We start from the raw sequence: 22,678 nt of genomic DNA, 5'->3' as shown, positions 1-22,678 counted from the left end.
AAAACTCAATCATGACAGTTGGTAGCATGTTTAAAGTGGCATTCTGAAAAAGTTTAATTTGGATAGAAGTACTGAAATCTGTTGTAGCATAAATTCCAACAAAGATAATACTTCATTTCCAACTATTATTTATTTGTAAGAATCTGTTTTAGAATTTTTAAGAAAGTCTAGAATACAAGTATTTTTCTGCTGTCTAGTGGTACATTAAGGAGTAAAAGCAGAAGAATAAGGGCAATGGACTTCAAAAAAGTAGACTTTTACAAGCTCAAAGAACTGGTAGGTAGAATTCCATGGGAAGAAATCTAAGAGAAAAAGGAGTTCAGAGAGCTGGAAGTTTCTCAAAGAAACAATATTAAAGGCACAGCAGCAAACCATCCCAATATGAAAGAAAGACAGGAGGAATAACAAGGGGCCAACCTGGCTCCATCGGGAGCTCTTTAATGACCTGACAATCAAAATGGAATCCTATAAAAAGTGGAAACATTGACAAACTGCTAAGGATCAGTACTAAAGAATAGCACACACATGTAGGCATTAATTCAGAAAGGCTAAAGTGCAAAAATGAGTTACTCCTAGCAAGGGATATAAAAGGCAAAAGGCAGAGGTTCTATAAATATATTAGGAGCAAGAGAAAGATGACGGAAAATGTGGGTCTGTGACTTCGTAACGAAAGAGAACTAATAACTGATGACACCAAGAAAACTGAGAAGTTTAATGACTATTTTATTTCAGTCTTCACTAAAAAGGTTAATGGTGATCAGATGCTTACACAATCAATATTAACAAAAAGAGGGAAGGAACACAAGCCAGACGAGTGAAAGAAAAGTTTAAAGGTATTTAGATAACTAAGGTAGATGTATTCAAGTTGGCAGGGCCTGAATAGATGCACTCAAGAATATTTCTACCTAAACTAGCTGAAGCAATCTTGGACTGTTAGCGATTATCTCTGAGAACTACTGGAGGATCGGTGAGATCTCAGAGCACTGGAGAAGGGCCAACATAAAAAGAGGAACAAAGAGGAACCAGAGTATTACAGACCAGTCGGTCTAACTTCGATACCTGGAAAAACCCTGGAACAAATTGTTAAACAATCAATTTGCAACTATCTAGAACAGAGGTGGGAAAACTATGGCCTGCAGGCCACATCCGGCCCGTGGGAGCATCCTGCCCAGCCCCTGAGCCCACGACTGGGGAGGCTTGCCCCTGGCCCCTCTCCTCCCCCGCAGGTATGCCACCATGCGGGCAGCGTGGCTTACACCTGCCCACCTCCCAGGCTTTCCAAACAAGCCTGTCCTGCCGCTCTGAGTGGCAAGGTAAAGGGAGGGTGGGGAGACTTGGGTAAGGGGCAGGAGGTCCCGGGGGGGCAGAAAGGGGGCAGTTGGATGGAGCGGAGGTTCGGGGTGGGGGGTTGAATAGGGGGTGGGTTCCTGTGATGTTGGAGGGTCCCAGGAGGTGGCAGGACAGGAAGCGGGGGAGGGGGTTGGATAGAGGGTGGGGTCCTGAGAGGGGGCGGTCAGGGGACAAGGAGTGGGGGGGTTGGATGGGTCAGGAGTTCTGAGGGGGGCAGTCAGGGGGCGGGAAGGGGATGGGAGCCAGGCTGTTTGCAGAGGCACAGCCTTCCTTCTCGACCCTCCATATCATTTTGCAACCCCGATACGGCCCTCAGGCCAAAAAGTTTGCCCAACCCTCATCTAGAAGATAATAGGGTGAAAAGTAATAATCAACATGTATTTGTCAAGAATAAATCATGCCAAACAAACATATTTTCCCCCTTTAACAAGGTTACTGGCCAACTGAACTGTGTGGGAAACAGGAGACATTATATATTTTGAGTTTAGTAAGGCTTTTGACACAGTGCCACATTACATTCTCATAAGCAAACTAGAGAAATGTGGGCTAGATGAAATTACAATAGGGTGGGTGCACAACTGGCTGAAAAAACATGCTCGGTTATCAATGGTTCACTATCAAGTTGGGAGGATTTACCTAGTGGAGTCCTGCAGGGGTCTGTCCTGAGTCTAGTACTATTCAATACTTTCATTAATGACTTGGATAATGGCATGGAGAGTATGCTTACAAAGTTCGTGGATGACACCAAGCTAGGAAGGGTTGCAAGCACTTTGGAGAAGATTAGAATTCAAAAAGACCTTAACAAATTAGAGAATAGGTCTGAAATCAACACAATGACATTCAATAAAGACAAGTGCAAAATACTAAATTTAAGAAGGGAAAAAAATCAAATGCAGAACTACAAAATGTGGAATAACTGGCTAGGCATAGTACTGCTAAAAAGGACTTGGTTATAGTAGATCACAAATTGATTATGAGCCAACAATGCGACACAGTTGCGAAAAAGGCTAATATCATTCTGGGGTGTATTAACAGGAATGTTGTACATAAAATATGGGAGATAATTGTTCTGCTTTACTCAGCACTGGTGAGGTCTCAGCTGGAGTACTTTGTCCAGTTTTGGGTGCCACATTCCAAGAAAGATGTTTCTAGAGAGTCCAGAGGAGAGCAACAATGCTAAAAGGGTTAGCAAACAGGACCTATGAAGAAAGGTTTAGAAAAAAATCTGGGTATGTTTAGCCTTCAACAAAGACAACTAAGAGGTGACCTGCCAACAGTCTTCAAATATGTTAAGGGTTGTTATAAAGAGGATGGTGATCAGTTGTTGTTCATATCCACTGAAGGTAGGACAAGTAGTAATCAAGTTAATCAGCAGCAAGGGAGATTTATGTTAGATATTAGGAAAAACTTTCTAACTAGAATAAGTTACTAAGAAAGGTTTTGGAACCCCCATCACTGGAGGCTTTTAAGAACAGGTTAGACAAACACTTGTTAGGGATGGTCTGGATACACTTGGTTCTGCTTCAGCATGGGGGTGATTGACTAGATGACCTCTCAAGGTCCCTTCCATCCATTCGATTATTCATCACCATTTAGATTACATTTTCTTTACATTTTTACTTTCGGTATTCTATCAGGCATATAAAAATATCTGAAACTGAGTTCTTATATTCTGTTGAAGGGAATTTTGCTTTGGAGACATTGCTAAGAATAATCATTCCGGATGAACCAATTCAGCATTATTTGGTGAGCCAGGGTTAACAGCAATTACTTGTTTACATTTGAAAGAAGTCAAAATATTTTGTCAATAACCTAGCCTTGACAATAAAAAGCTGTTCATCACATACAAAGTTCAGGAGTCAAGGACAAGAGACGTGCAGTAATTCTGCAAATGATAAAGTTCAGATTGTTCTGGGGCAAAATTTATACAACAGCAGAAATGTACACTATAAAGAAAGAATTGCAAGCAGGGGAAACTACCTCTTAGAAAAAAGAAAAGAACGACTAGTGGCACTTTAGAGACTAACAAATCTATTTGAGCATAAGCTTTGGATGCATCCGATGAAGTGAGCTGTAGCTCACGAAAGCTTATGCTCAGATAAATTTGTTAGTCTTTAAGGTGCCACAAATCCTCACTTTCTTTTTGTGGATACAGACTAACACGGCTGCTACTCTGAAACCTACCTCTGCGAAGAAACTGAAATGAAAAACTATCAAATCTTTGCTTTTTATTAAATGGTACAGAGAGTAATTGGGCCACTATTTCCAGGAACAGAGTAGCTGGTTTGTGATCCTCACAGTATTTCACTCTCCATGTACTTCTCCTTATTATCAAAGGCCCCACATTATAGAGATTCTCCCACTTACTAAGGCCTTGTCTACACTACGTGAATAACATAGCTGGAGTCGATGTAGCTTAGGTCGACTTACTGTGGTGTCTACACCAAGCTGCATTGACAGGAGATGCTCTCCCGTTGACTTCCCTTACTCTTCTCATTCTGGTGGAGTATCGGAGTTGATGGGAGAGTGATCTGTGGTCGATTTAGCTGGTCTTCACTAAACCTGCTAAATTTACCTCCGTTGCATCGATCATTGCAGCACTGATCCCCAATAAGTGTAGATGCCCTAAGTGGGGAGGAAAGACATTCCCTTTCTGTGGGATTAGGACACTGCCAGCCTCTTCTTGGAAAGGAAGGACATAAACTTTGTTCCCACCATGGCAGTATACTGAGGTGTTAATGGGCTGCCAGACTAGACTATAACTGGGCCATTCTAAAAGAGTTTAACTGTATGTATGTATTGTTTTACTTGGGGATCCTTGTGTGGGAAAGAATGTGTTCTTAGACCATTTTTGATTCTGAGTCCTTTTTTCCCTTGTAAAAAAAGTAGAATGCAATTTTGCCCCAATGACACTTTTACAGCTGAAAAATTTCCATAACTTACCTCATTTGCTTTAAACAGCCCACTGCATATTCTCTCACATACTGGTCCGGATAATTGAAATCCAGCAACTCTAACGCTTCTCTAGGAGGCAGTTTTGACCATATTTGAAGAAGAGCCTGAAGCTGTTTTAAAAACAAGAATATCTATAGTCAGTCACCTGTTCAATATATAGTTGAGAAATTAGATGGGCAGATTTTCCTGATGATAATTATTTGGAATAGTAATGTTAACAAAAGGAGAAGATGATTATGGGGTTAGCTGGTTGTAAAACTAGAAAAACAATTTTGTGAAAATTTTCCCATTTTTCAGCTGTCCTTCTGGGGTTCTTTTGGTGGAGTTTTGTTTTCTGAAAACCTGGTTTTCAGTAAGTAAACAGTGGTTTTAGCAAACAAAAATTCAGATAACTAAAAATAAGATAAGTGTTCTAAATGATTTCAGTAAAAAAAGTGTAAAGTTTTGGGGAAAATTTCTTGAAAACATGAAAATTTTGATGAAAAATATTTTCACAAAAAATTTTGGTTTTTTTAACAATTTTTTTTTTTTAGGGGAACAGAAAAAAAGCTTTTCATATTATACATTTTTGCCCATTCAAATTATGCAGCACATCTTTGGATGTAATGTGACTGCTCTGTATTAATGTCACTTTGGCTGCGAGCATAAGTGACCCAGGGAAGAACACCACAGTGAAGGATGATCCTATAATGGTGTGCAGATGACCTGGGTACTCAAATTCCATACACAATCCCTGCTACCAACATAGTGGGAAAAGGAAGCTATAGCCCATAGAGCTAAAGCTACAGAACATGGTTAATGAGAAGGGGGCATGGTCTGGATCCCCTTTGCTATGCAGATCCTGGGTTAGATTTTCACCCCCCGAAAACGATCAGAGCAGCCTTCAGTCTAACAGACCACAGGAAAGAAAAAATATGCACACCACCACAAAGATCAGGGCAGTATAAATGAAAGCTTTAACCCAACTCAAAACAGCACCCCTTTACTTTGGTTCTGTACATTTTAGCTGTACTCTGGGATCTGACCCTACAAGTTTAAATTAGTCATCCAGTAAGGTGCACAATTTTCCTGAGGGCTACTTTTGTTAAAAATATACATTTCATCTTTATAAGCTTCATAGTAATGTTTAGAGGTCCCAAACCGGGATCCCATTGTGCTAGGCACTGTATATATACACAGGAAAAAACTGCACTGCTCCACAAATAACAGCATAAATATACAAGACTAACAAAGGGGGGGGGGGGAGAGAAAGGGAATGTAGAACCCCATTTTAGAGATGCAAAGCTGAGGAACAGACAGATTAAGCAACTTGCCCAAAGTCACATAAGAAGCTCGTGACATAACTGGGAGTTGATTCCAGTTGCCTTAAATCACAAGACTATCCTCCTTCCCTAATTCATGCTACAGCTGTAGTATTGATCTAAACTGCTATATGCCTGCAAACAGAAGCATTATTTCTCAAACTGGTTAAGGGACATGTATTTCTATCATTTGAAAATATGAAATATTTATTAAAATAGCAAAAGTTGACCCACTTCTAGCTCAGTGTCACCTATGAGTGATTAGTAAAAGTAATGATGTTTTACTGCCCTTGCTATTTTTATCCCTTATGGTAGATCTAGCCCTGACCAAGTATAAATGAATAAAGATCTGTTAGTACAAGAAACACTAGAGCACGTATTCGAATAATTGAGGAAATAGATCTATAAAAGTCTCTGAAAAGAAGTGATCATATTATCAGAATACTGTTTTGCTTTTATTAAATTAAAATATAGGCACTTTTAAAAATTAATCTGCTGTCTGAAAATACCTTTTTCTAAGGCATATATCCATGTGGTAGTGAGACAGTAGGTCTTGTCAGTGTTAAATCAGCAACCCAGCAGGAATGTAAATGGGATATCAACACTACATTTTTTTTTTAATTTTTCTTTAGTGGTAAGCAGCATCTATACTAAAAACCCTTCTTGTTAGTAGGATAATACAAATATTTCATAATAAGACCACTTATTCAGTAAAAGCTGAATGATGAAAATAATTTACATGTTCTCGCTCTGATTAGTGAATGCTTTTATCCACAAAGTGATACTTCCACTTTCCACAGCATGTCAGATCAGAGCTGAATGGCTTCACTCAAATATGCCAAATGTGCACTTATTTTGTAATGTTAAATTTTCAATGATGGCCTTGGATAGTAATTAAGGGGCCACACTCCATGCTGATTTATATCCGGTCCAATCTCATTGACAGGGTTGCCAGGGATGCAGAATCAATTAAAAAAAATTAGCTCAAATGCCCATGTTACAATCCCTGAGGAAAAAAATCAATGTTTCAGTCAGTGAGGTTATTTTCAGTAACACAGACTGATGAGAAGAACTGATATTTGTAGGCTTCAGAAAGATTGAAAGATAGTACAAAGTTTATCTGGAATATAAATACTGCTTCACCACAGAAATGTATATTTAAACTACCTGATGTACCAGACATTCAGCCCAGAGATGGGAATATCAAGTCATACTGTTTCCCTCTGTCAGGGAGCACCATGACATAGGAGCTGAAGTACCAGTGCTGGAGCTCTACAAATATACCGATGCTGATGCACCAAAACAGGTGCTGAGCACCAGCAAACACAGGTACTGAAGCATTGACAGCACAGGCTCCTCAACGCTTAAACACCAACACAAATATGCCAGAGCACCAATGCAGGCGCTGAACCATCAAAAGCACAGGGACCTACATGTTGAGGCAGATAAAAATCCCAGATGCCGATATGTCATGGCTGAATGTTGATCTCAATGGTACCTCTGGAAATCAGGACACTTATTAAAATGTACAAATATGGTTTTAGGTGCTCAATTTTAAGCAACTAAGTTTGAAAATTACAGCCCTATCCTACCCAAATCTGAGCTCAAGTAATTATTTAAAATATTAATTTCCTACAACTTAGACTATGACTGCATTAAATTGTTAAAATTAAAGACAATGGTTATTAAAGCAGGAAATGTTAACTGATGTGACCTTAGAGGAAGCAAGAGCTAGAGATGACTTGTGAAAGAGCCAAGAAAATTCCAAAAGTACAGCCTGCTCTTGTTTACGTTCCTCCTCTGAATCTGCATTAGGAGGGAAGTGTAGGCCAACTAGCTCAATGTCCCAGGTGAGCATCTGCTGATCAAAATGTGAAGGTCAAAGTACATCAGACGTACTAGTCACATCTGGATAATTTTTCCTTTCTTAAATTTATTTTTTAAAAGCACATCTGGAGAACAATTAGGACAATGGGGAAGTTTATTTGGAAGTTTTCCAAACATTTAATAATCCTTAGATCTAAAATACTATATTTTTATTTAAAATGTGCTCGTTTCAATATCAACCATGTTAAAAAACACAAAATAAAGCAAATCAGTGCATAAAAAGTAAATGAGATTAAGCACTCATTCCTGTGACAGAAAGGCTATATTCACACTGCAGCTGGAAGGTGAGATTCCCAGTGCGGGTAGACAGACTCAAGCTAGCTCAGCTTGGGGTAGCACACTAAAAATAGCTGTGTGGAAGTTGTAGAACTGCCAGTGGCTCATGCTACCAGCCCAAGCTCAGACCCAGAGGTTGGGCGGGCTTGGACTTGGGCAGCTAACCTGAGCCAACGGCCATTCCGCAAAATCCATACAGGCACAATAGCTGAACTCGAGCCAGTGAGAGTCTGTCTACCCCTTGCTGGGAATTATATCTCCCTGCTGAGACATGCCTTAGAATCTCACATACATGAAGACAATACCAGGAGCATGACATCAAGAAGTGAGGATTCTTAACTCTCAGTGCTGCTAAGGTTCTAGAAGAGATACAAAAAAGGATTGAATGACACCTGAAATCCGATTGGTTTTTATATAGGTTTGAAACTCTTGCTTTTCACTAGGTAATGAACACATGCATCCCAAATTCTTTCCAAGTGAGACTGCTTTACCACATTAAGTAAAACAGTTGAATTAAAAACTCAATATTTTTATTTAAAATTGTTTCATGTTTCAAAATACCCAATTGAGTTGTCTTTTCTTTCTCTCCTCCCGGAGGGTGACATTAGGCTTGAATAAAGACCGGGAGTGGATGTGTCATTACACAAAGTAAAACTATTTCCCCATGTTTATTTCCCTGCCCCCACACTGTTCCTCACACGTTCTTGTCAACTGCTGGAAATGGCCCACCTTGATTATCACTACAAAAGGTTTTGGTTTTTTTTCCTCCCTCTCCTGCTGGTAATAGCTCACCGTACCTGATCACTCTCTTTACAGCGTGTATGGTAACACCCATTGCTTCATGTTCTCTGTGTATATAAAATCTCCCCACTGTACTTCCACTGCATGCATCCAATGAAGTGAATTGTAGCTCACGAAAGCTTATACTCAAATAAATTTGTTAGTCTCTAAGGTGCCACAAGTACTCCTTTTCTTTTTGCGGATACAGACTAACCTGGCTGCTACTCTGAAACCTGTCATCCTACTGAGAGTGGATGGGTTAACTTGGATGATCTGTTTAATAGGATCTGGCATCTGCTTTCTGCGCACACATTCTCTATGAATCCCACACTTAACCAAGTTCTCCCATCCTGCTGCTGGGCCACGGTAAGAGCCCTTGATATTGACGAGGCACTTCAACAACAATAAGGGCTATTACTTAAGACAAATTAATTCTGGATAACTGTTCTGCTGTAACAGTTACAAGAATGTAGTATGTAAAAGAAATAGTCAGTAAATTAAATTACATTATTTTCTGAGAGTTTCTGTTGGTCTATAGTGTTTTATTTGCCATTTTCAGAACATCTAAAATAATTCATGACAGTAAGATGGTCTGCTGTTAAAAATATTACACTATTTCTTGAGACTAGATTCTGATTGCAAACAGCAAAATTTAAAAACACCCAGAAAAGTAGTTTTGATCACATTTAGTGACAACAGCTGTTTTTTTGCACCACATGTCAGACTCAGTGCAATGTCTGTTGCCAGTAAAAGACATTATTCAAACCTCTAATGCCAAGAAATTACTGTATTTTACACAGAGGGAATTAGTTGATGCTGTTGTGATTGTCCTTGGCCATAGTATTTATTTATTTTAACATTGGAAAACATTAACGACTATAAGATGCAACTTTAGAGGTTCTACCGTACCTCAAATTTTTGGAATTCATAATTCATACAAAAGTGGAAGTTTCTCCCCTCTAAACTGGTTTAATATATAGGCCTGTAATGAGGAATCATAAGTAATACTTTATCACTTTTGTAAAATATACTACAGTATATTCATTAAGACATGAATTATTATAATCAATACTGCTAACTACAACTGTGAAATTAAATAAGCTAAATACATTTTGGGATGCATTACTCATGCTTTATTGTTTGAATTATTTTCCAAAACTCAATTCAGGAAACTAAATAATTTGACTATGTCCTTTTAATATCAATCAAAAAATTGGAAATTCAGATGTTCATCCAAAATGCTTCAGTATTTTTTTAAAATGTGCTTCACAAAGAGAGGGTAAGCGGCTTATCTATCCATCTTGCTAGTATTTGTAACCTACAATTTTTCCTATCTTTATTTTGTACTAATATATTTACTGTGTATAGCTCTGGAAGTCTTATGTGCACAAAATGTTCTTTAGATAAAGAAACCTTCTTAAAATACATGGTGTATGCAGTTTTAGTAAAACTGATCCGAGTGCAGAGGGACCACACAAGGTCCTGTATATACCACATAAGTGTGACAAACCTTTAATGAATATCTTATGTGGTGCCTGAGACCTGGCATAGTTCCCCTGTATGGGATCTATTACAACCTAATCGAGTAAGGGTCCTGTTCAAACAACTGTTTCATTTTTAATCCAAAATGAAGTTATATTATCCTGAAAAAGAGAGGTTTTTAATAATTATTTTTCTATTTTTCCATTCAGCACAAGGTCCCTGCTACATGTCTGAGGCAGCGTAGAAGGTATGTACAAATATGTAACAAACATTCATGAACGCCACACAATATTTCTTTATGGGCCAAATATGATTTATAATTTTTAAAACTCATTTAGCCACTGCCACGGGGCTAACTCTCCCACCTTTCTACCACTAAAAGGCCCTATCCAAAGCAGATCAATATGATTCTGCTGCATTGGGCATAGGGTGGCAGGATTCTGGGACTACATGCAGGGGAGCCCTTGACTTCTGAATGCCAAGAAACTCAGCTCTTTATCACTGAATCAGCATAAAAGGAAGGCATGGGAGTGAGAGAAATACTAGTAGACACAAAGCTCTGTGGATTTCAGAGCCATTCCTCTTCATGGAAGTGTGGTTCAAGTGCTGCGGATGCTATTGCAGCCACAGAGTATGGCCTGGAGGATTTCTTCCTCCCACTCCAGGGGACTCCACTGAGCCAAGCCTGATTTAAGAGAGGCATGGTGGACAGAATCTGCTCTTTATTTCTTATTCTTAATATAAATATGTAACAGAGCAATAAAAAATATACATATTTCGCAGTGAAGTATGCCCCCGCTTCACTTGCTCAGTGAGTAACTTTAGGCACATGAGAACTCCCATTGAATTCAATGGAACTATTCATGTGGATGTGCGCCTGCAGGAAGTAACATCTTAAACATTTTAGAATAGAAAAAACAGTTACCTACCTTTAGTAACTGCTGTTCTTTGAGATATGTTGCTCACACCCATTCCATTCTAGGTGTGCATGCACCCACATATGCAGTCGTCGGAGATTTTTGCCTTAGAGGTAACTGTAGGGTATCACCCCCTTAAGTGCCGCACTCATGTGTCACCGACCCTACTCTTTCTCAGCTCCTTCTTGCCGGCAACGCTGACGGAGGGGTAGGAGTGCGGTAATGGAATGGATATGAATTACACATCTCAAAGAACAGTTACGAAACGTAGGTAACCGTTTTTTCTTCTTCAAGTGCTTGCTCATGTCGATTCCATTCTAGGTGACTCACAAGCAGTATCAATGGAGGTGGGCTCAGAGTTCAGGGTCTTGCAGCACTGCTCTGCCAAAGCCGGCATCATCTCGAGCTTGCTGAGTAAGTGCATAATGAGACGCGAATGCATGGACAGACGACCAGGTAGCAACCCTGCAGATCTCTTGGATTGGTAGCTGTGCCAAGAAGGTAGCTGACAACGCTTGTGCCCTAGTCGAGCGTGCCGTCAGGATCACCGGCGGAGACACCTTCGCCAGCTCATAGCAGCAGCAGATGCAGGCCGTGATCCAGGATGAAATCCTCCGAGCAGACACTGGGTGACCTTTCATTCTGTCTGCCACCTCAACAAACAACTGTGTTGACTTATGGAACGGCTTTATTCTATCTAAGTAGAAGGTCAGTGCCCTCCTGACATCTAGGGTGTGTAGCCTGTGCCCATCATCTGACGCATGAAGCTTGCATGAAGCAAGAAGACGGGTAAATATACGTCCTTGCCAGTAGGAAACTGGAAACTACCTTTGGCAGAAACGCTGGGTGCAGTCGCAGCTGGACCCTATCCTTATAGAAGACTGTATAGGCCAGCTCTGAAGTAAGCGCCCTGATCTCGGATACTCTGCGGGCCGACATTGTTGCGACCAGGAACAAAACCTTCCAGGAGAAGGCAGGAAGCCAGAGGCTCAAAGGGAGACCCCATGAGCCTCGACAGCATGAGATTCAGGTCTGGGGGGTATAGAATCATAGAATCTCAGGGTTGGAAGGGACCTCAGGAGGTCATCTAGTCCAACCCCCTGCTCAAAGCAGGACCAATCCCCAATTTTTGCCCCATATCCCTAAATGGCCCCCTCAAGGATTGAACTCACAACCCCGGGTTTAGCAGGCCAAAGCTCAAACCACTGAGCTATCCCTCCCCCCATGGGATCTGAGTAGGATCCCAGATGTGCAGGCAGACACTCCAGACCTTTCAAAAACAGTGCCATCATGTCGTGAGTGAAGACTGACCTGCCTTGGAACAGAGGATGGAAAGCCGAGATAGCGGCCAGGTGGACCTTGGTCGATGACAGGAACAAACCTTGGAGTTTGAGGTGCAGCAGATTACCCAGGATCTCCTGCAGCAAGGCCTGCTCTGCCCAAATACACCATTCCAAGGCCCAGCATGTGAACTTTTTCCATTTGGCCAAGTAAGTCACTTTGGTGGAGGGTTTTGTGCTACCCAGCAAGACCTGATGAACATGGGCTGAGCATGCCTGTTGTCTGCGCTTAGTTATGCAGTAGCCAAGCTGTCAAGTGCAGCGCCGCCAGGTTCAGGTGCAAAAGCCTGTGTTCTGGGACAGCAGATCTGGCCTGCGGGGCAGCTACTGAAAGGCTCAACAACATTCCGAACCAGTGCTGGCAAGGCCACATAGGGGCTATTAGGATAATTCTTGCCCTGTCTTGCTTGATCTTCACAAGGACCCTATGAATCATCGGCACTGGTGGAAAGGCATACATCAGTGGCCCTGACCAAGGAATGAGAAAGACGTCTGACAGGGAAACCGTGTCCATCCCCTGCATTAAACAGAACACCTGTTCTGCCAGGACACAAACAGGTCAACCTGGGGAGTCCCCCACCTCTGGAAAATTATGCTGACCGCCTCTGGATGGAGGAACAACTCATGGAGAGATGAGCAAGTCCTGCTGAGGTGATCCACGAAGACAGTCCTGGTTCCAGGCAGGTGCGCGGCTATCAGATGAATGGCATGTAGCACATAAAAATCCCAAAAGGCAGAGAGCTTCTTGACAAGGGGCCAAAGACCTGTCTTCGTGTAATACACATCATGGCGGTATTGTCCATCAGGAACTGCAGCACCTCGCCCTTCAGGTGAGGCAAGAAAGCCTGGCAGGCCAGGTGAACCACTCTGAGCTCCCTGATTTTGATGTGGAGGGCCAGATCGTCCTACAACCAGCGGCCCTAGGTGCTCCGCTCACCCAGGTGGGTTCCCCAGACCAGGTCCAGAGCTTCAGAGACCAGGGTCAGTGACAGGGATGGAATGACAAAGAGGACTCCCTCCAACACCAACCCGAGGTCCAACCACCAATCCAGGGATGACCTGATGTGGTCTGGCACCCTGACTACCTGGTCTAGGTGGTGCCTGTTGCAGACATAGACCAATGCCAGCCACGGTTACAGAATCCAGAGATGGAGATGAGCATGGCTGACCACGTACGTACACTCGGCCATATGGCCCAACAGCAGCAGGCAGGTGTGAGCTGTGGTGAGGGGGTGGTTCTTTAGGTCTGACATGGCCTGAAAACGCACTTCCAGAAGGAAGGCTCTGGCTCGCATGGAGTCGAGAATTGGCCCAATGAACTCTATTTGCTGGACAGGCGTTAAGGTGGATTTTTTCTTATTTATTAACAGGCCCAGGTTGCGGTAGGTGGAACATACCAGATTGTGGCTCCTCTGCGCTTCCACCCAAGACCTGCCTTTGATAAGCCAGTCGTTGAGATACGGGAAGATCTGGATCCCTCAACACCTCAGGTAAGCAGCTACTGGTGCCATACATTCTGTGAACGACCTCAGGGCCGAAGAAAGGCCAAAGGGCAGAGCCATGAATTTAAAATGGCGTCCACCCACTAAGAAACAGAGGAAATGTCTGTGACATTGGAATACGGAAATAAGCGTCTTTCAAGTTAAGGGCAGTATACCAGTCTCCCGGATCCAGGGAGGAGATGGAGGCCAGGGAGATCATGCGAAACTTCAACTTTCTGAGAGACTTGTTGCGGCGATGTAGGTGGCCTTTTGCTTTTGGAGTTAGGAAGCAGCGGGAACAGAACCCGATAGTGCAACACGTGCCGGGGCAGAGGTTGAGAGGACATTGAACAAGGTGTCTGCCTGCTCGACCATCCCCTCCACCTCTCGGCCCAAGTTCTTGACCACCCGTTGAAGCAGAGCCTGGTGTTCCTTAAAAATAGTCTGGTGGGCTGGCCCTCAAGGGTCCCATGACCGCCTCGTCCAGGGATGAGAAGGACTGTACCGCCCGGGGTAGGCTTCGGGTCACTGTCTCCTCTAGCCCGACCTCTGAGCAGGTCTCATGCATGGAGTCCCGTGCCGCCAGCTGTTGCTCCGAGGCAGTGGCAGATAAGTGGTGTAAAAGGGGCATCGTCATCACTGGCATGTCCCACGCACACCAGTAAGGCCACTGCACAGGTCATGGTGCCAAGGTGGTGCTGTAGACATCGACGACGCCTCAGGTGCCCATTCACGCCGGTGGAGTCTTGGTGGAGGGTTGAACTGCCTTTCCGTGCCAGAAGAAATCCCTTCTGGTGACCACGGTGGGGCCATTGATGCCTGTGTCTGCCTCCTGACTGTCGCTGCTGGAGACAGGTGTTTGGAGTGGGAGGATCGATGCCAGTATCGAGGAGACCACTGTCAGAGCTGGGGGGACTGGAATTGCGACGGGGAGTGCCCCCATGGGGCATGCAACTGAGATCTGTGCCAGGACAACCAGCAGGAGGGCAAACGGTGCCAATGGAATGGAGACTGGTGCCTCCCCCAGGCAATCCGTGTTGAGATGGTGGGGACCATGATCATGGTGCCAGTGACTGAGGGTGAGCCCCAGAGGATCTGGGCTGCGACGCCGGAAATCGGTGTCACAGAGATGGAGAGCACTGCCTTGTTTTGGGAGATTGGTGGTGCTCCACAGCCCCCTGAGGGGTCTTAGCGGCTGGCTTGCCCTGGTAGGGAGCCTTTGCTGCTTCCTGCAGCACGTGTGGTGCCGGTGGTTCAGGCAGAGGCCTCCACTCTCTCAGCGCTGGGGGAGCTTGGGAAGGTGTTGATGCCATTAGAAGTTTGGGTCCCCTACTATTCCTCGCAGTCAGTGGTTGATCCTTTAAGGGGCTAATGGCTCCGACCAGGGAGGCACATCCACGTGGCTCCGGTGTGGCAAAGATGCCCAAACTGGGTCCTTTGCCTGATGCCCCGTGGCCTTTCTTGCCCAGTGTCAGGGAGCTGTGGTTCTTAGTTTTCTTTCTGGGCACCGACAATGGGGAGCGGTGCGGGGTGGAGCCCGGTGCAAGGGGGTGTGCTGTGCACCAAGGCCAAGGTACTAGGCGAGTCTTGGTGGGATGGCTCGGAAGCCGTACACAGGGCAGCCTCCATGAGGAGAACCCACAAACGAATATCCCGCTCTTTCCGAATACTGGGTCAAAATTTTTTATAAATACGACACTTGTTCTTCACATGTGATTCTCCCACGCACTTGAGGCAGCTGCTGTGGGGGTCACTTACAGGCATAGGCCTGTTACAATCCACACAGGGCTTAAACCCTGGAGACCAGGGCATGCCCTACCTAGGGCGAAGTCCTCGCTGGGACTCTTAACTTCTGACTCCTAACTACACTTAACTACTTAACACTAACTACTATAAACCACTATTTACAAGGCCCTAAGGCTCAAAGTCAGAAGAGACAAAACCGCTAGCCGTTGCTATGCAAGGAAAGGCACTCCAACTAACCATCACAGGAGATAAGAAGGAACTGAGAGGGCGTAGGGCTGGCGGCGCCTGATATACCAATGCATAAGTGCAGCACTCAAGGGGGCACCACAGCTGGACCTACGGATACTGCTAAGGCTAAATCTCCAACAACTGTGCACGTGAGCACACGCATACCTACAATGGAATGGACAGGAGCAAGCACTCGAAGAATTTTGTATTCCTCACAAATATAGCTTACTAAGGCTGCCAAAATACATTACTCAATCGTCAAATCATCCCCTTCTCTACATTAGCAAAGAGAAATACCACATTCCTTCCAGAAAGTGCACGTTAAGATACATGATAAATGGCTAAAATACACAAGGTTATATATATTATCTTAGGCATTTTATTTTAAAATATTTTTAAAATGAAGTGCCATAATGTCATTTAATCTATTTTTCTTTAATCTTTATTTCCAAATAAAAAAAATATTTTAAGTAATGTGGACCTGTCAATTCATTTCCTATAATTGTTTAGGCATTGACTTGTGGTGAGCATACCCCAAAGCCCCTTCCCTACATTCTCATTTTTATACCTGTTTAAATATTCTTAACAAACTAAGTAAAAACAAGTCAAAAGCTTAAAGTGAACAGTAGATGTGCAAGACCATACTGGAATGAATAAACAATGTGAGAGAATTCATGTGTACAAAAGAATGCAAGTGGGTGAAGAATCAGTGGGTGATGCATATGACTAATTTGGAGTTCATTGCTGTAAGCCATTCAACTGCAAGTTTAGAGAGTGAAAATCAAATTACTTTAATAGCTCCAAGAGTAACTTAAGGCATATTGGAAAGAAGGATATAATGGAAGAAAACAGATCTTTCAGAATAGTGCATAAGTTCTCCTTAGGCTCTTTGCTACCTAGACCCTGGGGTAACATTAAGTTTTTAACTGGACTGTCCAATCAAAAGGGCCACATGATGAGTAAAGTTGACAAAAGTTGTTGATGGTGATGGTGTTGGGGGTGAGAGTGTTTCCACACAGTGGATGAATGAGTTTCCCAGTCTCCTAAAAAAGGTTTAAGTTTTATACTTAGTAAGTGGAGGAGTAGCAGATTAGATTCAGATACTAATTGGAACACATGTTTATACTGTGATCATTATCCTCAATAAAAAAATAGTTGATTTTTAGCTCAAACATTTTAAAAGTAAATAGTTTCTCTTTCAAATTATTAGTATGGTAGGTTAGTATGATAGCTTACTATAATACTGCCAAATATATCCACAGATGACAGATACAACCTTAGTGTGATGGTCTCTAAAATCACAAGTGCCATTCAATGCACGGTTCCAGTAACAGTAAATTTTAAATAAAAGCAAACAGACATACTGCCGCAAGTATCTGTTTCTCTGTTACACTGCGTGTTGGATCTGTTAAAGCTGTCTGGGTCTGTATACTTTTGCCCTGCCCACTGCAATAGTAAGCTTTTTGAGTACACAGAAGGTCTAGGCAAAATTCCAGTGAAAATACAGAAATCCATTATTTTTGCTACATTTACACAAATCAGTCTGAGTTACAGAAACATTATGACGACTATGAAATCCATATACTTTTCTGATACAAAGTTACAAACAACACTGTTCTACAACTTAAAAATTTAAATGACCTCTGTTACTAGATAGCTCCATAACAGAGGATCTCACATTATAATCACCTCAGAAAAATAAACATTTCATTCAGAAACCAGAATTCCACAAGTATCAGTTCATCTCAATAACTCTGAGGATATAGCAACAGAATTCAGGGCAATTATATACTCCACTAATACTAAACACTGGCAAAGTATAGTTTTTTAGTCATGAATCCAATTGTGCATTGCTATGCAAATTGAGGAGATTCACATGTTTCTACCTATTTTCAACAAGCATTACAGGACTAGGATTCTATCTGGGATGATGTGAAAAATGTAGACATACCACTTACAGTAATAAAACAGACTCGTATACCTATATATCTGATAGATTGAAACTAAAATGAGAATGACACAATGTGTTTGGCAAATCTTAGTTTGACATTAACATCAAAACCTGAAGCCCCTAATTATCTCTATTGCAGCTTTAGGAACAGCTTATTCAAGCAAGTAGTCTCACTGAAGTGAGTGACACTATACTTTGTAACAAGATATTTAATTGAAAATGAATTGTTCTCCTCAATAACTATATATCAGCTGGTTTGAACAATCAGTTTTTCACAAAGTTCTAAAGGTTTTACCATCTGAAAAAGTACAGTCAACCTGAATCTAAGTTTTTGGACTTGCAGTTTTAATCAAGGCCCTGGTCCTGGAAATGCTTAGGCACATGCTCAAAGTTGACCAGATGTGTGTTTTTAGGCTCACAGCCTAAATTTGGGAAATGGAGAGAACTAAAGAAACTGTGGAGGGGAATAAAACAATGTAACTATGTCAATCTTATTTCTCTTTTGCATCCTTGGGCTTGTCTACCGCTCTCCTTTCCAATTGTTGGTGGATTATGGAAACGTCCCCTTAGAAGTAATCTGAAAGGTTTGTCAACTCGGAGGGGATTCAAGCACACAGTCTGCCTGATGTTTTTTGAGGAAAAAAAGTGCTCGGGAACTGGTTTTTCATGTTTAACTTTTAAATTAGTATTAAAATCTGGCTCGAGACATAGGTTCTTTGAAAGCAAAAGAGTTAAGGCCCAGTTTACAGCCATCTCCATCCCATAATTTTAAATTGCCTTTGCCATTTGTCTCACATTAGGCTCCCAACCTCCACTGAAATCAATAGCCTTAATGCCTAGTTTTATAAACTAAAGTTTAGCACAACACTTCAATGTTTCTGTGTACAAGAAAAATTTTGCTCATGATTTGCCTGCCATATTTTTACATTGCCTTTGCCATTTGCCTTACCTGAGCAACATCTTCAAGTTTGTTCCATTTTATAGACAGCAGCAGTTTTGGCAGTGATTGTGGGAAATTTTCACGACAGTCATACCGCAAAGTCCAAATAAGATCCATTTCATTTTCGCAGAGTTGGGTCAAGGGGTCCCTTTCCATGATTTCTTTTAGTTCAATATAGAACTTCTTGCCACCTCGACCCTAGGTAAATTAAAGTTAGTAAAGTAAGTTCAAGAATCACCAAACTTATGTTATACAGGACTCAGACTATTAGAGCAAGCTAATCAGTGTATGATAAAGCTACATTAGGAGAACAGTAGTATTAAGTGAATTGGATTCATTTCTTAGATCACAGGGGGAGGATTATCAGGCTTTTACTTCAGACCTCAAATGTCTGGTGATGGCAGAACATATTTATACAGCAGACTCTAAATTCAATTTACAAAAGTATTTGAAAAAAAATTATACTTCTGCATAAACAACACTAGATGGCAATATTGCTGTTTTCCCATTTAAATGGGGGAATTCTTGTTTTGACAGCAAGTATTTTTCCCATTTATTTGTCAGATAAATAGTGCCATGGCATTCAGGGTAAAAGTCAAATTAAAATCAAATGTTAAGGATGCACTTCCAACTATAACAAAAAAGACTGGTTTTGTATGTAAATACTAACATACATTATGTTTTCTAATACAGATTTGTCTTATTCTCACAATTCTCATTTTAACGCAGAATCAAAAGAAACGTAGGGTGGGAAGGAACCTTTAGAAGTCATCCACTATCCCTCAGCACTGAGGCAGAATTAAGTATACACACACTATCCCTGAGAGGTGTTTTTCTAACCTGTTCTAATCCTCTAATGACAGGGATTCCACAACCTCCCTACGTAACTTGTTCCAGTGCTTAACTATCCCATGTCTATTATTATAAAAGGTTAACAGTTAACATAACTTTGATTACTAGAACTTGGAAATTAACATTACTTTTAAAAATTAGGTTTACTAAGAATGTATCTTCATTTGAAAGACACGTGGGTCAGAGGATGCATCCTTACTATACAAACTGCAAGGAAAGAAATGAAGCTGACCACCATCATTTGAAAGCCACAGAGACACAATTAAATGTGATAGAAGCTGCTGCTTCTAGACAAAGATGTACTCTATGCAGATATAATACAAAATGAAAATAGATTATTAATGTATGAAACTCTGAAGCAACCTGAAAACTTGAGTTGTTTAAGCAATTAGTATGGAAACTTCCTTTGATCTTGTGAAATTAGAGTGGATTCAGATTTTTTTTTCAAGTGGTGTTCTTTTTGCATGAAAACCTTTTTCCTTCCTTGTAAAAGTTCAGTTAAAATTATAGGCCAAATTGAAGACAAATATTGTTTATGTATCGTAAACAGTTTCACTTCATAGTAACATTCCATAGAGAGTTCCTAGTTGATAAAATAATTCAAATGCTACATACATTACTGCTTTCAAATTTAGCTCTTAATAGAAAGGATGAGTGCCTGAGCTTTGCACTGTGTTTAAGTAAATATCTTCAAACAAAAATATCATTTAAGAACGAACTGTTTAAGAGAATAGACTTAAAATAGCTGGTGTAATTGAAATGTTTGTTCAGTGAACTAAGAAAAGTATGTGCTTTGTTCTTATGTCAAAATATACAGTAAACAAGAAAGTCTTGAAAATAAAGTCATTTTGTAACAAAGCTTTATTCAAGAAAGCAGTTTTCATGCTTCTAAAAGATAATAAATAAAAGGTCTTGATTACAAATAATGTCAAGTTGACATTCTGCTGTGTAAGTGGGAATCTCATTTATATATTCAGTTGCTTGTAACAGAATAAGTTATGAGTTTTCAGTGTTTGTTGCTTGTAACAGAATAAGTTATGAGTTTTCAGTGTTTGTTGCTTGTAACAGAATAAGTTATGAGTTTTCAGTGTTTCTGAACACTGCATAATGTTTAAAGTGCTTTATTAAGTGGTATTTACACTTGATGTACTTGTTGACTAACTTCTGTATTCTGCTTACTGAGAACTGTATGATGTTTTAGGGGGGAGGGATAGCTCAGTGATTTGAGCATTGGCCTGCTAAACCCAGGGTTGTGAGCTCAATCCTTGAGGGGGCCACTTAGGATCTGGGGCAAAAATTGGGGATTGGTCCTGCTTTGAGCAGGGGGTTGGACTAGATGACCTCCTGAGGTCCCTTCCAACCCTGATATTCTATTCTATGATTCTATGAACAGGTACTTTCCAGTAGCAGACTGGAGGACTAGCAGAGTTGTAGTTTTCTGTATTTTTTAATTTTATTTTTGCCCTTCAACATTAGGTGGGTATGTATTAAGAAAGCAATTTCAGGTTAAAGACTTCATATTAAAAGTACTACCTCTGTTCCAGAACTGTTCACCTCCTTTAGAAGATCAAATATCTCCACGGGTATACAAAAAATTAAGGAGTTTATTGTTGTCAAAGATCAATCCAGCTAAAAAATGGTCATTATTGGGAAGCTTCTGACAACCAGACAGATTATCTTGCTACATCTAACTATTCATTAAATTTGTATGCTGTATGAAACCAAATTTCAGACATGGATGAGGTATAATCCATGAAATATATTCAGCCACAGCATCCCTTGTCCACTCTGTAGCCTGACTAGTGTCCAATACAGAAAGTATATGCTTGATTTGAAGGAAAGGGTAAGCCCCACAAAAGTGGGTGGCTATTTAAAAAACAAACAAAAACACAAAACAAAAAACTTGGAGGGTTTTAATGTTACCTGAATACATATACTTATTTTCTATTAGAATAATACAAGCATAAAGTGGCAGAGAAATAGGATATTGGGATTTTCTAATCTTGAAGATGCTATTTTCAGGTTGGATACTTACTGCCATACCAGCATTCTCACTGCTTTTTGCAATCTCAGCTGCCTTTTCAAGTATCTGCAAAAGGATAATAGTTTAAGCATTGGATTGAAATAAAGAATTGGACTACATTTTGAAGGAAAAATGTTATAAAGGTGAAGTGGTAAAATGACACAGTAAAAGTTCTCTCTTTAGTTAGAGAACTGATTATTTACTCATATTTGTTAATTTTTATCCTTTAAGTGTGGCAAACAAATGTGTTTATGTAGGACGTTACATCACAACCTTACGTGTACTATTACTCTTCCATAAAATGTCTTTTTATGAAAATAAATAGCTAATTTAATACAAAACAGATTTAATACAAAACTAGAAAACTCAGCATAGTATGCACAAGTGCTACATAACAGCTACCCATGTGAAGAATAAAGTACTAGTGGAATGCACCTAAAGCAAAGGGATTTCTCAGGCAATTGATGCTCTCTGAAGATGGCATCCTTGCATAAATCCATGTTCTTTGGTTCCACTTCAGGGCATGGAAGTACAATATTTTCTCCTAATCTTTACAATTATACATGTGAATTAAATCTGTGAAAAGCTGCAAGTTAACATTCTTGGAGACTGATACCCTCTACCTATCCACCAAACACATCTTCTATAATGTCAGCTTCCCTACACTGTCCCTTCAGTAATCTGATGGGTATTTCAATTTCCACGTCCATCCAATTTTTGGTGGCTGTGCTCAGCACCTCCAATATTATTGTCAAGTAGTGTCCATTGTATGAGATGTTCTGTGATTTAGATACCTATCCCACTGCAAATTAGATTGAGACCTCCAACTTATTTTGCATCGTTTGCTGAACATACAGTAACAACATTTGGTTTTTATTGACCTGGGCTGGATTTGAATCAACAGCACTTATTCCTTTACAAATATCCTGAGCCATTCTTCACCCAAGCACAAACAGTACTTTGAAAGTTCAGATTTGTAGAAATGGCACCATGAAGGTGGCAGCCCTCAGCAAGGGGAAGGAGATAGTGGATCATGTCCTACCCTATATATACATTTTAAACTTAAAGCCACAAAAGCTTTGGTTGACACGTCAGTGGAACAACGCACATAACTATAAGTAGGTAACTTATCCTCTCTACGTTATTTAATAGTTCTCCTTCACAGACAG

At 41.0% G+C, this 22,678-nt stretch overlaps 1 protein-coding gene across 7 annotated transcripts in view; it reads right to left on the bottom strand.

The window, feature by feature from the left end:
* PIK3CB (phosphatidylinositol-4,5-bisphosphate 3-kinase catalytic subunit beta) overlaps window positions 1-22,678 on the bottom strand; it is a 195,599-nt gene that overhangs the window by 35,371 nt on the left and 137,550 nt on the right. For all 7 annotated transcript variants that reach the window (XM_084639467.1, XM_084639471.1, XM_084639470.1 and 4 more), the window contains 3 exons: window positions 21,522-21,575; window positions 18,644-18,832; window positions 4,294-4,415 (listed from right to left, as the gene is read on the bottom strand). In XM_084639467.1, coding sequence (XP_084495593.1) covers window positions 4,294-4,415; window positions 18,644-18,832; window positions 21,522-21,575 — 365 coding nt within the window. The remainder of the gene's footprint in view (window positions 1-4,293; window positions 4,416-18,643; window positions 18,833-21,521; window positions 21,576-22,678) is intronic.

This window comes from Lepidochelys olivacea (assembly GCF_965140295.1).
Source record: "Lepidochelys olivacea isolate rLepOli2 genome assembly, chromosome: 9".
Taxonomy (NCBI): domain Eukaryota; kingdom Metazoa; phylum Chordata; order Testudines; family Cheloniidae; genus Lepidochelys; species Lepidochelys olivacea.
Note: the sequence above shows the minus strand (reverse complement) of the source record. Positions and strands in the feature narration are given on the sequence as shown.